Source organism: Balaenoptera physalus (genome assembly GCF_965194825.1).
Source record: "Balaenoptera physalus genome assembly, chromosome: 19".
Taxonomy (NCBI): Eukaryota; Metazoa; Chordata; class Mammalia; order Artiodactyla; family Balaenopteridae; genus Balaenoptera; species Balaenoptera physalus.
The window spans coordinates 21,490,837-21,506,048 of NC_138900.1; the positions used below are offsets into that span (position 1 = coordinate 21,490,837).

The following is a 15,212-nucleotide window of genomic DNA, read 5'->3' on the forward strand; positions in this document are numbered from 1 at the left end:
AAGTGACTTCACTACTATCACCACAGCCAGCCAGTGAGCCCGCCTGGAGCCACCACTGCACAGGGCACTGTTGGAAGATGCCAATCAGAGCCTCATTCCAGCTCAGGGGCCCTGAGGAGGCCTGTGAGGCTGCACCTGAAGCTCACTTCAAAAGTTTTCTTTTAATGTATTTGCTTGAGAGGCTTGAGCTTCGAGAAGCATGAAGTTAAAAGAGAGAACCTGATATAGCCGCAGTCAAAGTTGACTCCTAACTTAAATTACCAGACATAGCTCATAAAACCAGCTGTCTCAAAGACAGTGTTTTATCTTTATTAAAAAACGGATAAACATAGCAGCACTTACAAAACAATAGTTCATAAAAGGCATTGTACACTGTCAACTGATAGTATGGAAAGGGGAGGCCCCCAGCATAGCTGGTTGTGGGCTGCGCATCGTAACGCTCACAACCACCTGTTCCACTTAATACGACTCGACCCAGAACAGCCAGGGGGAGACCAACAGCAACATGGCACTCCTCAACTTCAAGCCTTTGTTATTTGTGTGAACAGTCAATCAAGTCAAGTAGCACCCTCCTTAGCAGCATCTGGAGCACTCATTGGTGTTCTGGAGGTGGCTGGTGTACTTGACCCACTTATTAAAAAAATCTAAGCATTCAATAAAAAACACTTCTCCCTGTCCAATGCCATCCACAGAAGCCTTCTGTTGCGGAAGAGACATGCTCTTCCATTTAAATATCTGTAAAAGCTAACGCACGCCTCTGCTGCAGTAGACGGGAGAGAACTGGGGGCAGGCACTTCCGCACAGCTGTCTTTGGTGAGGATGCTGGTGTGGTCATGCTGTTCCTTGCCCACTGCTCTGCTTCTTACTGCTCTGTGGGGGGGTGAGGACCCCAGTGGGGAGAGGAGAAATCCTATTTTCTTCAGACAATATGGCTTTCTTTACTTGGGCTTTGTCCTGTTGATAAGAATAAAAGCCAGAAATGTTAAAATGGAAGAATGTATCCTTTGGGCTTCATTTACTTTGTGTTTTTTTCTACGGAGATGAGTGAAGGAAAAAAAAAGCAAAGAACAATCTAAAAGTCTCTGGGCCACATGATACTTAGAGACAGGATCTGTTGACCACCATTTTTCTTTGCCACGGAATTAAAAGAATTGGAGTCTTTCTGGGATATCTGGAGCCTGTGGGAAAGAGAGTGAAGAGGCTGCTCGGGCAGTTTTCAGAATTCGTCTGGGAAACGAGGAACAGTACTGACCAGCAAATCCAAGCTGTTTATATGGGTCTGGATGTTGTGTGCATCTTCAGCAGGAACTCCCCTGAAGTGCTTAAGTTTGGAACTTCCTGTTTCCCTTATAACCATGGCAAATGGAACCATCCACTTGACACACCTCTCTATATCACACCACTGATATCCTGCAATGAAAATACATATTAGGCTCAATCTGAGGCCAACAACTGGTTTATAAGTTCAATACACCTGTGAATGGACTGGAAAGCCAACGTACCTGAAACCTTTTGCATCAATTCAGATGAAGAGAAATGATACAAGGCAGAAGCAGCAAGTACCCCGTAAGAAAATTCTAAGCAGCCGACATCCAGGACACAGAGATCTAAAAGCTATGGAGAAGAAAAGAACACTGAGGGACATGGCCAACACACATCCCTTCTAGAGTTACTCAATCTAGTGGTGGGGTAGGTCGCCCCACAGAGGTAATAAAGCCACTTACCTCTGCAATCTGTATGAAGATTTGCTGAGGATACTGCGGCAGGAGCACTTCATAAAAATCATTTAGATATGCAACCTGCATGTATACATTCAGCCAGGACACTATGGTCAGGGGACTTAAATGCCACTTAAGGGCCTAAGGGAAAACAGAGAGAAAAGAGAGACCAATGGTTGAAAAAAGAAAAAGACATTTCTACTCCCTTTGGTCCTCTAAAGGAGTTCAAAATGCAGCCATTTCCCATGCCACAATGTGTCCAGCTGGAGAACACCTAGCCAGATGCACTCATGCTGAATATAGAAAAGATATTATGTAGGAATTTTTAAAAAGGACTGAAAAACTAACTTGTAACCTACCTTCATAATGATTAATTCCATGGTAAGAATTTCATCTCCTGAACAAGCCCCATCTGTAACATAAGCAAACTGGTGCAACTTTGGAGGATAGATTTCCTGAAAGGAAATAAAAGGAAGATACTACTAGGAAAAAGTCCATCTCTGATAGTTTTAGCTTATAATGTACCTCCCAAATTATTCTTTTTAGTATGCTGACATAGAAAGAAAGAAAGGGTACACTGATGGGATAAATACAAGAGCCACTCCAGTGGTTCAAAATGCATTAATTGTGAAAGAAATGAAACACTTACCCACATCAATCAATCAATCAATCAATCAATCAATCAATCAATCAAACTTTTACTCAATGGGGAGCTTTGAAATTTTCACCTTTTCAACATGTTTGAAAGCTGTGCCCATCCACCCTTCTAATCACACCAAAATTTTAATCCTCTTAGGTCAAAGTTCAATTTTTTTGATTAAAGGAATTATATTAACCTAAGCATTTTATATACTCATACTTTTCTTGGTTAATTTCTAGCTTTTTTGTGTGTGTGGCTGAACTTTAGAAGGCCTCAAATTAGAAAAATTTAGACAAATAGTTGACCTCTTCCTCTAATCTCAGTGGAGCTCAAGCATGTACTACATAACAAATATTTGAAAATTATTTACCTCAAGTTTGGCAGCAATAAATAAAGATGAAATCCCAATAAGCTGTAAAAGCGTTTTTACAACATTTTGTTGTGTTGCCATATACCGATCAAAGAAATCCTGTGCCAAGTAAAATGTCTCTCTGTGAAGTTTATAGACTTCACACACCTGAAAAAATAGTAGGTTTTAGAACAGTTACTTGAGAAAAAAAGAAAGACAAAAAACTTGTCATGAGTTCGGTGAAGGATAATATAACCAAATCAAGAGAGAGAACCTGGCTTTTCTGAAAGGATGGTTACCTTGCTTGTCCCTAAGCACATGCACAATGAAAAACTGGAACTCAGGTATAAGGATGAAGTGTTCTGTGATCTATAATATAAGAGCAAATGCTCATAGGCTGCGGAAAGAAGGTACATTCACAGCCTGTTAAAAGCAGCATTTCAAGGAAAAATGGAATTTTCTCAAAGAAAGGTGTCCCCCTTTATAAGTTTCATTATGACATGAGGAAAGAACTACCATATTTCTTCACAATGGGCACTATCAGTATGAAAGTTTGAAAGCTGGAACATACATTTATTTAAAGACTACAACACTAAACACTAAAACACTGTTAATCTGTTAATCACAAGAGGCAAATGGTGTTTTAAAAACATTAAACAAAAGACTCGGAGACCTAGCATAGGCTCCCTTTAGACAAACCCATTTATCTCGGATTATCTCAGACTATAAAATTAGGACAATACCTGTTTTGCCTACCTCACAGGATTGCTGTGAGGTATGGTGAAATAGTGTACATGATGGAGTTGAAAAGGACCAAGGAAATATTAGACCTCAATTCATTACTGTCATCAAATGTCTGATTGTGCATTTAAAACTGCTGTTCCTAAACAGTATATCCCATGTAAGTACACTTCATGGGGTTAATAAGTAGAAAAGGCACCAAAGGAAACAACAAACAGAACATTAGTAGAAAACTCCATCAATCACCAAAGAATGTTTCTGAAGTCCAGGTGGAGCCATATTTAGAGTTAGTTTTTATAAAATAACACAACTACAATAGGATTAGAAGTAAAATTAGAGCTTCTGTTCTCTAAGGAACAAACTTTCAGACTATTTTACCCAGCTCACCATTGGGCACACAGCGTAAGCACTGCCTTTCTTACGTACAGACTTCTTGGCTGGGCTAGGGGCTGGGAAACTTAACATCGCTGCAGACGAGCCTGCCTGTGAACTGTGGACTCCAGTCTTGTCCCACTGAAGACATAAAGGTTACCATTCTTTTCTATCCTTTCAATAGTATTACATGACTTTTTTGAATGACTTGCAGGGAAAATCATTTCTTTAAAGTATCAATTGCATCAATGGCATCAATTGCATTATATAAAATAGAACCTCTCAGTCACAACATCTTATGAGCTGAAGCCTGAGAGGTTAAAGCATACCACATCTAATGCTTCAAGGAATTATAAAAGGCCCATAAGGGCTATGTGCCATGGTGGGTCTGTGGACAACTGCAAGGCCAAAGAATTTGTACATTTGTACATTTTCTATGTTGACATTTTCAGGGACCAATAAAGAAAAGCAAATTAAGAATGATAAAAATAGCTATCTTTTATTGCCTACTATGTAAACTGTACTTCATATACACTATTTCTAATCCACACAAACTCTGCAAGCAAATATTGCTAGAAAACATTACAGATGAGAAAACCAAGACTCAAAGTTAAGTGACTTGCCTGACTGAGGCACACAGACGTTAAATGGCAGCAGGGGATTCGATTCTAGGACAAGCACAACAGGGGTACACATACCCCTGCTAATACAGACTTCCTAAAGGGTACGTGGCACAGTTCATTTTTAGGGAATACTTAGACACTCAACTTCCATATGTGCTTTCTTATAACGGATCTGCCTGAGATGTCCTTCCACATCACAGAAGAAAGCCCACTTGTCACCCACCCAAGGCTTACAGAAGTGTCCAGGAAGTGTCCTTAATTGAGCCACTACTGAGTCACCCACACTTCCTCCCAGAAAGAGGTGCACTGCCTATACAATATTACTTTTTATGTTTGACAATTATTTATCACAATTTGTAATACTTGTTATTTTGATCAATTATTGTAGAGAAGTATGATAGTGTGATCAATAAAAGATTTGATCAATATATTTTGTTAGGATAAAATTCTGTGGGTAAAGAGAAATGAATCCCAAGGAGTTAAAAAGAAACACTGTAAATTTTCTGACTTAACGATAAATTTGTTCATATATTTTTAAAACATTTGGTAGTGGCTATCAAATAGCTGTTACCCACATTCCACTGTGTTCACTCAAAAGCAATTTGAGTGTACAGACTGAAAGATCAAATATCAATATTTATGATTAATTGGAAAATACAACCTTTGCAACTATTTAAACTTTGAGAAAAAAAATTAGATGCCAACTTAAAAATATCTAAGGGGTAAAGATACTTCAGAAATTCTTTTAAGGAAGTACATAAGCAAAAAAGTTAGGCCACTGTACTACAGATACCACAGTTCAGAGACACAGAACGTGTCAATGGAATCAAACACTTGAAGAGATTATAACAGCACAGAAGAACCTAGAAATGGCCAATGCTTCTAGTTAACAGGAAGGCTCCAGCTCACCTCCATTAACCAATCTAGAAGAATCGCTCGCATTTTAGGCTGCAGAAGAGGGTGCCGCTGCATAAAGTGCTTATCCCTCAAGTATGTCTTTTCCTTGTTTAACATGATTTTCCATACTTCCTCTCTATTTGCCCAGCTACAAAAAACAAAAGCAAGCAAAAGACAGGTGTCAGTATGCATCCATACTAGTGAGGCGGGAGTGCACACAGGGAGTAAGAGATCCAGAAGGCACTCAGCAGCCAGCTTACTTCAGTACAGGCAGTGGCGAGGCTCTGGATGGTGTGCAACTCTGAGGCTTATATGCAGAATTTGGGTATACGAGCTCATCCTCTTCTTTGTCAGGTGTGGGAATCAAGGAGCAGGGGTTTTCACAGACTGTATTACTGTCCCAAGGCTGTAAAGAAAGACACATTAAAAAAATGTTTGATGTAAACCAGCTGTTTTTACATTCATTGATTTGTCAAACAGCCAGTAAAACAGAAAATGTCTTCACGCTGGAGAGAAATCTCTAGGCCTAAGTCAATATTCTGGCCTAAATTAAGATGGAGATAGCATGGAAGACACAGAAATGACTCCAAGCTTTCATTTCATTTTGTCATTAGCTTAGGAGTCTATGCAGCAAAACCTAAGAAAACTACAGTCAGTAGCATTTTACCCTCCACATCATCATCCTCATATGAAGTGTTTGAGCAGCAAAAAAGATGCAGGAAGGGTAAGACAAAATGCAAACAGCTCTTACGTTACCAAAAAAACAAAAGAATAAAATCTATTGGCAGCTCAGTAAGATACTGAGCATGACTCCTAAAGTGTGTTGTGAGATTATTTGGTCACAATTCAAAGATTTGGTTTTTTAATAAGTACAACTAACCTAATGAAATGTCTTAAAAGTGAAAGACAATTTCCAGTAAAAGCATTTACATAAGCACTCCACAATCACAAGTATAGAAAAATCAAAATATAAACTGATTGCCATCTATATTTAAAGTCTCCCCACTTTAAAACAAAACCCACCAAATGTGACATCTTCCTTTGGTTGCAGGTCAAGCCAAAATTATTACATAACGGGGACCTTTCCTTTTCCTTAACTCAAAATGAAACAAAAGGAGTATCCGCCTAGTTAAAACCGAATCAAGCAATAGTCACAGGATATATTAAAAAGTCTGTAGAGAGAAAGCTTAGATATTCCTGAAGACCTCTGAAACCCACTCCAAAGCCTTGCAGAGTGATAAATGCTAATTGAATAAACCATCATTAAAAACCCAAACAATGCTTCTTTTAAAGATTCCAGATACTTAATTTAAGTCAATTTTTAATATTTGGAAAATAATTTCATTTTGCCATTTAACATTTTTCTTTTTTTTTTTTTTTAAGAGGTTAATTACATAGTCTTTGAATACAGTTGAAGATATGAGTCCTTGACTGTGCTTTTTATTTATTCAAAGGTGGAAATTTTTTTTTTAAATTATTTATTTATTTATTTATTTATTTATTTATTTTTGGCTGTGTTGGGTCTTCGTTTCTGTGCGAGGGCTTTCTCTAGTTGTGGCAAGCGGGGGCCACTCTTCATCGCGGTGCGCGGGCCTCTCACTATCGCGGCCTCTCCCGTTGTGGAGCACAGGCTCCAGACGCACAGGCTCAGTAGTTGTGGCTCACGGGCCTAGTTGCTCCGCAGCATGTGGGATCTTCCCAGACCAGGGCTCGAACCCGTGTCTCCTGCATTGGCAGGCAGATTCTCAACCACTGCGCCACCAGGGAAGCCCTAACATTTTTCCTTTTAAAGCTACTCTATTATCTTACTCTAAAGGACTATTATTGATTTTTAAAATTATAAAATAGTAATTTTATTGAAGACAGGGAATGTTAACAATCCTGCCAGTATGGAAGCTCTGTGAAAAAGTCTGAGACTCTTGGCATTTTTTTTTTTTTTTTTTAAAGCAGAGAGATCATTAATATTGACTAGAAAAGAGACAACGGAGAGGACTATAAATGAACATGGAAACTTGGGCTGTAAGTGCTGCCTGGAAGATATGGGACAGGGTGGCTATCACAGCACACCGGTCACTTTCAGAGGAAGCCAGAGCACTTTCAGGGTACTGAGAAGAGCAAAGCAGGATAAAGCTCTTCTCCATCCAATGTGCAAAGAATTGGGCATGCAAATTAACCATGATAGCTCTTGCCAACAGCTGTTGGAGAAGGGCAACATCCTCTTCCAGTTCTAGTATCATGTGCTGGTAGTATTTCCTTGACTCAAAAAGGGTCACATTACAACTGCTTTAGGTTGCTCTTCATTCAACAATGAATTCTAGTTTTGAAAGCAGAAGCTGGTTGTCACCCTCTATAGCCACATGGCTGAAATAGCTGAGAGGAGGCTTTTGGAGATAAAATGGTAACATTTCCCTACCTGTAGTTCACAGACAGATTGGGTGAACCACAAGCAGACAAATGGTCCCCAAAGTTGGCCTTTTAGGAACCAGTGGATGAAGCAGAATAATGAAGTCTGTATCATTTAACTTGAGTGTATACCATGTCTCAAAGAAAGCAAGATCAGTCTGACTTTAGGAAGGAACGGGGTAACAGCAAGAGACCAATTTTGATTATTCCCAACAACCCCTGACTCTTTATGCCACTTTTAACTAAGAATAAAACTACCTTATGCAAAATTATGTTCTGAGAAGTAACTAATAGAAATTCCAGGACTCCACTTCAGTAAAAAAGTTGGGTCTCATGCAAAAAATTGAACAACAAAAATGGATATGTTAAATAGACTTTAGATAAAAGAGTATTATCTTCATTGAGAAAAACCTAAGAATCAAAGGTTCCATGTGGTCTTGATGAAGCAGTTTCATGGAGCTGAGCATGAGGGCTGCAAGTAGCTCAGAGTTGTTAAACAAGGCTGAACTATGATAACTCCAGAGAAAAATTCTGTATAATTAATTGGCAAAAAGGTTGTTACCCCAAAATTCTAGCTTCATGAATCTACACAGAGAAATAACATAAGACATTGATTGCTCCATAAATGATGGGTAATTTTCAAGCTATCTACTTTGCAAAATGTGTAGAAACCTGTTGTCATTAATCTCTGAACAACCATGAAAACGCCTTCTAGTGGGAAATAATATGGCTATTCATGTATCACATCTATCAACTCTCTGCAGTCCAAGGATAGGACCAAAGCCCTGTCTTAGGCACCCTAGGCACAGCTCAGGTTATCTTTGAGAACAGAAACTACTCTAAAACTCCAAGAAGTCAACAGGGACAGCTTTGCTTCATCCTCAGTTAAAAACTTCAATTCAAAACACAGGCGGGAAAATAACCAATCTTGAATTTCACAAAGTAGAGGTCCATTTTAGTAGAAATCCACAAAAATTAACTTGCTTGGTTTGAAGTCTTTACAGGGAGAAAAAAGGAAAAAAAAGGAAAGAACTTGGAATGCACTGTCTTATTTCCTTTCCTAGAGTGAAGTATTTCTTTTTCTAGTACAGCAAGGAAATCATCAAGCCATTGTTCAATATTCAGTGGAACCTCCCCAGAAATACTAATTACTAGGGTCTTATGTGCAGTAACAACTTGTTACAAATAATGGGGCCCTCGGCTTTGAAGCCCTTCACTCTTCCGAACCCAGCGGCTATGGCTGTTGCTCACTGCCCTACAAAGCGATGTGCTGCCACTGCTAACCGAATCAGGTATCCTCAGCTCAAATACTATTCCTGCTCAGCTTTCATCTGCTATAGCGTCAGAAAGCCTAATCAGCTAGTTTGGAGATAGGCTGCTTCCCCTACTAGAGCCATAACTACAGGCTCCAGCCATTTCTGGAGGCAGAGAGATAATACAAGCTTTTTCTGCTAGGAACGTCTGATATTATGATGATACCATGAGCATGCAAGAAATATGGCGGGAACTCCATGAAGGAGGGGCAAGAGAAATGGACTAGTCAATTTTAAAAATGTGTTGAGATGCACATATCATTACACAGAATGTCCTACTAATACTCTGGTGGAGGCCAGATCAAGCTCCAGGTGGCAGTGATCACTGTAGGTAATTGCTGGATGGGCCAGAAGAACTTTCAGAAAGGGGGAAAAAGTTTGAAACATGACCTAAAGGGGGTGGGAGCAGGGAAGGGAAGTCCTTAAGCACCATGACGAAGAAACACAAGTGTGGATGTGTGCTTATGTGTACACACAAACCCCTATTCTCACAGTTACCCAAAGAGCTCTGTGTCAGGAGCCCTCCCCGCAGTTCACCAGCCCACAGAGAGGCTGTAGGACAGGCTCCGCCCCTGGCTTGCACAGGACTCTGGGTTACTTTCTTCCTCTAACTGAGTCTCAGTTTCCTCAAGGGCAAAAGGAGAGGACTGAGTTATGTGAGGTCCATTCTGGTTCTTCCAGACATCAGCGCATATTTGTCATCTCAGGGATGTCAGTCAGGAACACAGACCTTCCTGGAATCTCAAGGCTGGCAGAGGTCAGTGCCCACTGACAGGCACAGCGCTCAGTCGTATGGACTGTGGCCACAGTTAGAGAAAAAGCCTTCAGCGGAAGGCAAGGAAGTATGAGACTTAATGTGACCCCAAAAAAGGAGACCCTCAACTTAGACCCAATCAGAAAATGTACCTACCTGACTGCCACACTGGCTTCTCACGGTCCTGTCAATTTTGGCAACTTCTTCATCTGGATCCTGCAAAAACTAACATAAAACAACCCACACCCCAAGGAAACACACCAAACAGCCCAAAGACAAAAACACAGAGAGAAAGAAGAAAAAGAAAGCTGGTAAGGTTTTGAGCACCATTTCTGCCAAACGCACCCCCCTTGACCCCCTATCAATAAATATGAGGTCAGAACCCAGCCTGGTACCCAGGTAAGATGGGGGGTGGGGGGGAATCCTCCCCCACCTGTCTCCTTTGTACTCACAACGGCCACATTTGCCTTCCTTTTCCTGGAGCGAACAGAGACATCGGTGCCGCTTTCCTCTTTCATGGTGCCGGGTTCCTTCCCATCCCTGAAAAGCCAGGATGGCACGGAGGTAAGAGTTCTCCCCAAATCTCGGCCCACCCCTCCCCCACCACTGCACACCTTCCCCTTCCCCGCAGCGGCCAGGCCACTCACCTCTCCTTCTTTTCCCTCGGCATGGCGCTGGGCGCAGGATCAAACCTCAGGCCTGGGGGCACGAAGCGGCAGTGGGCTGAGGACGGCCGGCGGAGGGGACCAGGGCCCGCCGGTCCGTCCCGGGCACCCCTCCCCCTCCCGCGCGGGCGGCAGCAGCGGCGGGAGCCTCCCGGGCCGGTCGGGAAAATGGCCGATGGGCCCGGGGTGGCCTGTCACCCGCGGCGCCGCCAGCGGCCCGCGATGCCGGGTCGGAACCTAGGGTGGGGGGGGGGGCCTCGACGCCCCCCGAAACCCTCGCCGGCCCATCGCCTCCCTCGGGGCCCCGGCTGCCTCAGTCTTCCCCTCAACACCTCCCCGTAAGCTGTCCCTGAGTCACCCTACCGGGTCACCCCGCGCTGACGCCTCCAGGGACCCGGCGACCCGGCCTCGCCCCACCCCCACCCCGGCCCGGCCCGACCCGGGCGCTCCAGGAGTCCCAGCCTGCCGCGCCGTCCGGCAGCCCGCGGCGGGGTCCTTACCCGAAGCCGTCTCCGCGGCAGGCAGGCGGGCTGCACGAGCTGAGGCCGGAGGCAGGAGGCAGAGGCGAGCGGGAAGCCGGGAGGCGGGAGGCTGCGGCGGGCCGAGCGCGCGGCGGTGGCGGGATCCGCGCCTGCCCCCTACACCGCGCTGGCGGCCGAGCCGGCTGCTCCTGCGCCCGGCTAAGAGCGGGACATTTAAAAATCCCTGCGCGCGGAACGGGCCCCCGGCCCGCCCTCGCGCCCTCCCGCCCTCCCGCCACCCTCCGCCCCGCCCCGGCCGGCTGGGAGCCCCTCAGCGGCCGCCCGAGGGCCCGGGCCCGCCCAGCCACCGCCCTCAGGACCGCCCCACACGGCGCGGGCCGGCCCCAGCGCTCCGGACCGCCAGGGGCGGGGCCAGAGCGGGGCGGGGCTAAGTGACAGGGCCTGCGCGCCGGAGAGGCGAGGCCCGGAGGCCGGGCGGGGCCTGCGCGGCTAGAGCTGCCGAGCCCGCGCGGGGTCGGACTCGTGGGCTGGCCCGCGCGCGCGGGGGGGCGGGGCCGCGCAGGCGGGACGCGGGGGAGCTCTGGCGCGAGCGCGGCAGAGGGGCGGGCCGCCGGGCTCTGGGGGCGGAGCCGAGCGGCGCTGGAGCGGCAAAAAGCCGCGTGGCCTGCGCGGGTGGAATGTAAACACGGCTGGCGGCTGGGGTTCGGGCCCCGGCTGGGGTCTGCCAGAAGACCCGACGTCCGTCGGCCTCCGGCGCGCGCGGCTTGTCCCTCCTTGCACGTCCTCCCCGCCCCCGAGACGCAGGGTTCCGGGCCCTGAGTCGGGGCGGGGATGTGCCCAAGGTCACAGCGCCTGGTCACAGAGCCTAGAACCAGGGCCTCAGGCCGCCTGATCTGGGGACCCCTGGGGAACAGCTGTTACTCCTGGACGCGCGTCCATCCCTCTGTCCATGCGTGCTTGCGTCCATTCAGCTAATAGTAGAGCACCTTCCATGTGTGCCCCTTCCCCCAAAATTCTTCAGAAGACCTTTCTGATGCTGGGATTTCACGCAGACCTCTCTAGCTTAAGTGTTTCCATCGACGGGCCGTAAAATCAAATCCACACTCCGTGCCCTACAGGACTCCGCGTGGACTGGCCCTCACCCCCTCTCAGACCATTCCTTCAACCCCCTCCCCTCACAGCTCTTTTGGCCACCCTGTGTCCTTTCTCATGTCAGGGCCTTGGAGTTTGTTGTCCCCAGCTCTAGCCCCTTCTGGCTGCTCATCCTTCCCGAGAACTTTAAGGTCTTCAGTGACCACTTAATCTAGAGCACCCCTCTCCCCAGGAGTGCCTGTCCACCTCATTGCCCTGCTGCGCTTCCTTCACAGCCCTTGCCGCCATATGTCTCTTGCTCCTGTCCATGTTTGGTGCCCCGCTCCCTACCTTGTCTGTCTTGTTCACTGCTGTATCCCCCAGCTCTTGGCAAAGTCCCTGGAGGAAGGGAGGCACTTAAATCTTACTTGTGAAGGAATGCTTGAAAAACACAATGACCAAGCCCTTGTGGAGTTTACAGGCTAAGGAGAGAGACAGGTATTGAACAGTCATCACTTGAAATTACCTACTGTACTAAACTTCTAGAAGAAGCATGTAGCAGAGGGCTCCTAAACACTCCTAAGCCCCTTCCTGATTTACAGTTCCAGTCTTGGACCTCCTCCCTCCATGACTGTCTTCTTGAAGTTAGAGACTAGATCTTACTGGAGGGCCTGACTTGTGTCATCCTCAGAGGTCCCTGCTAGCAGATTGTTGACCTTCCAGGGGCTCTGAGGTCAAGGCTGCTGAGATGACTTGCTCGGATTGGCACAGGTAGGCATGGGAACCCAGGCTCCTGAATTCCCAGCCCTTAGGTAGTAACAATAACAGGTATCACAGACATTTCCAAAATAGCAGATTTGCCCTAAATCCTTCAAAGTATTATCTCAACTAAACTTCACAATAATCCTGTGATGTTGATACCATGATTGTCTTATTTCATGTATGGCATCTATCTGCTTCTTAGGGTCATTGTAAGGATTAAGTGAAATAATGCAGATGAAATGCTGAGTACAGAGCCTGGCACATAATAACTACCCAATAAATTACAGTTGTTGAACAATGATAGACAAGACAGTTATCCATAGTGGTTGTAGCAATTTATATTGCTACCAGCAAAGAATAAGAATTCCTGATGTTCTATACCCTAGGCGATATTTTCGTCAGTGGTAAAATGGATAAGTAAATTTTGGTATATTCATTCAGTGGAATACTACACAACAATAAAAAGGACAAACCACTGAAACATACAGCAATATGGATGACTCTCACAGACATATTGGTAAGCACAAGAAGCCAGATACAAAACAGTATTCCTGTGTGATGCCAGTTATTAGAAGTTTAAGAAAAGACAAAAACTGTGGTGACAGCAATAAGACCCCTCTGGGGTGGGAGTTCTGGGTACCACCATGCACATGTTTTATATCTTGATCTGAGTGGTGGTTACATGGCTGTGTACATATATAAAAGTTCAATCACATTTGTGATTTTTGCACTTTACTGAGCATATGTAATACCTAAAGAATAAAATAGTTATTTAAAAAAAAAAATAATTTAAAACAAAGTAAAGCAAGACTTTAATAATCCCTGCCCACTCGGGAACTTCCAGTCTGGAAGGGAGGCAGTCATGTAGGTTGGCAGTTGCAGTACAGAGCGATAAGGGCTAGGATGGGAAAATTCTGGGGGCTACGAATTCACGTGGAGTTGGGGGCAAGGGCATCCAATCTACTCCTGAACACTAAGAAGGCTGCTTGGAGGAAGTAGCCTCTAGGTTGGAAAGATGAATGAATTTGGCAGGAACAATAGAAAAGTTATGTCCGAGGCAGCAGAAACAGCCTGCACAAAGACTTGGAGTCTTCAGAAGTCACTGATGGCTACTCGTCTGGAGCAGTTCACCTTTGGCTCTTTGAGTTCATTTCATTCTGTGTCCAAACATTGACACAGCCTTGAGGGAGACTGTGCATTACACTAGAGGTGGTAAAACAGCTGCTGTGTAGGGAGGACAGCACCTTCCCTCTGCCATGAGACTTTGGGAAATTCCTTAAACTCTTGGTGTCTCAGTTTCCTCATCTGTAAAATGGGTGTGATTTTAATTATTCCAACCTCCAGAGTTGCTGTAAGAAATAAATGTATTAATACCTATAATGCATTTGCTATAGTATCTAGCATAGAGTAAGTGTTCAGTATGTATCAACAATTATTATTATTATTATTATTATTCATTAAAAAATTAGGGGCATTGGCTTACCTTCATATGTGGTTTAGGCCCTGATGATGGTGGAGGGTAAGGAACCAGGATACAAACGTTAAGAAGTAATCCCATGGGGGTTGCAAGGGGAAAGTTCTTCCCAGATAGGATTCCTTAACCTAGGGCCTCCAGGCAGCCTTCAGGGTCCCAGGAAACTGCTTGCTGACAGTGCTGGCCTATCAGGTGCACTTTCCTGGGCAGCTGGTGCATAACTGTTACCAGCTCCTTAAAGGCACCTCACAAAAGTTAAGGAGCACTGGAGAGGGTTGATGAGGGAAGGTGTGGGCTGTGACTGGGAGTGGAGCTGGCCCAGGCTTTGCTATCAGGCAGAGCTGGACAACTGTGGCTGCCTGGCTGAGCCAAAGCTGGGGGGTCTTGTGAGGCTACACACAGGAAAACCAGAGGAAGAGGGGTCAAACTGGCCGCACCACTGCACCGGTGTGGGCTGTGGCGTCAGGGCCAGGCAGGATGAGCAGGACCCAGGGCCAAGGAACTGAGTGTGGGAAGGCCTCAGAGGCTTGGCTCCTGTCCTCCCACAGCCCTGGGGATCTGTCTGCACAGCCTGCCAGGTCAGCCGGAGTCCCAGGCCCAGCCCACTCCCCAAGACTTGATTACTGTTCAGATCAAGCTCACGCTGCTGTGGATTCCGAGGGGGGAGATTAGCAAACCAATAGGTGGTCCAGCCCTGGCCTAACCCTCTCTTACACTGGAAAGCAAGTCCAGTCAACACTTTAGACAGAGGCTCTGGTTATTTAAAAAACTCCAGTGAAAACTAAAACCATTAAACTGAGTATATGATAGAATAATGATGGCAGCTGACATTTATGGATTCTGTCCTAAGCTGGGGGTTGCCAGGAGCAGAGACAAATTTGAAGACACTTCAAGGAGTGGGAGTGTGTGACCAGGTTGCTGGGGGAGGGGCAGTTATGCAGCAACAAG

The 15,212-nt window shown here is 45.4% G+C and overlaps 1 protein-coding gene across 1 annotated transcript; it reads right to left on the minus strand.

Annotated features, from left to right (window-relative positions):
* Positions 1–274: 274 nt before the first annotated feature.
* CCNE1 (cyclin E1) lies at positions 275–11,219 on the minus strand. Its single transcript, XM_082437820.1, has 12 exons — positions 10,976–11,219; positions 10,458–10,509; positions 10,263–10,350; positions 9,967–10,035; positions 5,601–5,746; positions 5,353–5,488; positions 2,729–2,875; positions 2,078–2,173; positions 1,725–1,859; positions 1,503–1,614; positions 1,253–1,410; positions 275–954 (listed from the first exon to the last, which is right to left on the minus strand). The coding sequence occupies exons 2-12, from the start codon at positions 10,478–10,480 to the stop codon at positions 832–834; spliced, it is 1,233 nt and encodes a 410-aa protein (XP_082293946.1). The 5' UTR covers positions 10,481–10,509; positions 10,976–11,219; the 3' UTR covers positions 275–831.
* Between the last annotated feature and the right edge of the window lie 3,993 nt (positions 11,220–15,212).